The sequence below is a fragment of the Arachis ipaensis genome, chromosome B08, assembly GCF_000816755.2.
Source record: "Arachis ipaensis cultivar K30076 chromosome B08, Araip1.1, whole genome shotgun sequence".
Classification (NCBI taxonomy): Eukaryota; Viridiplantae; Streptophyta; class Magnoliopsida; order Fabales; family Fabaceae; genus Arachis; species Arachis ipaensis.
This window is the reverse complement of record NC_029792.2, coordinates 106,796,518-106,797,587: the sequence shown is the minus strand read 5'-3', so window position 1 is coordinate 106,797,587 and position 1,070 is coordinate 106,796,518. Positions and strand designations below refer to the sequence as shown.

The 1,070-nt window shown below is 31.9% G+C and overlaps 1 protein-coding gene across 1 annotated transcript in view; it reads right to left on the bottom strand.

The window, feature by feature from the left end:
- LOC107612289 (1-aminocyclopropane-1-carboxylate oxidase homolog 12-like) overlaps nucleotides 1-808 on the bottom strand; it is a 7,055-nt gene extending 6,247 nt beyond the window's left edge. Inside the window, exon 1 of the mRNA XM_016314071.2 lies at nucleotides 159-808. Within this exon, the coding sequence (XP_016169557.1) occupies nucleotides 159-697 (539 nt within the window). The 5' untranslated portion in view covers nucleotides 698-808. The remainder of the gene's footprint in view (nucleotides 1-158) is intronic.

Sequence of the window (1,070 nt, the reverse complement as noted above, 5' to 3'; positions counted from 1 at the left end):
AAAAAAAGATAAAGGGAAAAAAAAAAAAAGAAGATATGATGTAAGACAGAGTTAGTGTAATTAGAACATACTTCTTGAAACTAAGCCAAACAGAACAAATTAAGGAAGTCGTGATTAATTTAATAATTTAATTGAAAGTTAGTGTAATAAGAAGATACCTGCATACGACTGGTAATTCTTCTGGCTTAGGAGGATTAGGAGCAAGATAGCACACAAATGTATCTCTCCAATTAAGTGCTGGTGAACTATACATATCAAAATTACTGTTATAAATGAACGTCCTATTTTGGTCACATGTATAAAACTCTTTCTTCACCTCATCATCTTGCTCGAAGAACCTTCTTACTCCATCTTTCATCTCCTCAAGAACACACTCATGGATCCCATGATTCACCACTTGGAAGAAACCCCATGTCTCACATGCTTCCCTTATTCTTGAAACAACTCCTTGTCGTTTGATTGGATCCTTGCTAACAACATCTTCAAGATCTATAACTGGAATTGTGTGTTCTGAGTGAGATTTCTTATTATTATCAGGTTGGTGATGGAACAGCAATGGAATCTTTGTAAGGCCTTTGTCAACAAGACCCTTGACGCCGGTTTTTGTTTCATCGAATGCTTTGAGGTCGTTGAGTCTGTTAGAACTGACCTTCACTGTTTCTACTGCAACTTCTTGATCAGTGCAAGAAACCTCCATAGATACTCTTATTAGTGTTTCCTTACTCTCCTTATAGAGTATAAACTATAAACTATAATATCTTACAAAAGAAATTAACAGAGGAATGAGCAATATATGTTGGATGATGGGCCTCGCGCTTAGAGGCTTTCAATTTTAAAAAATCATTTCATGGCAATTAGTTGGTAGTCATATCCATCATTAAATGATATTTTTTATTCTTTATTATTAATATTATTGTACACGTAAATTTGTAATCTTTATAAATTATGGTAATCTTCATTAATAACGGTAATCTTTATAAATCACAATTAAAGACATAATTTGTATGCTAATAGATTGTATCTAATAAAAAATTAGATTAATTAATTTTCTGTTTGTATAAATAATTTTT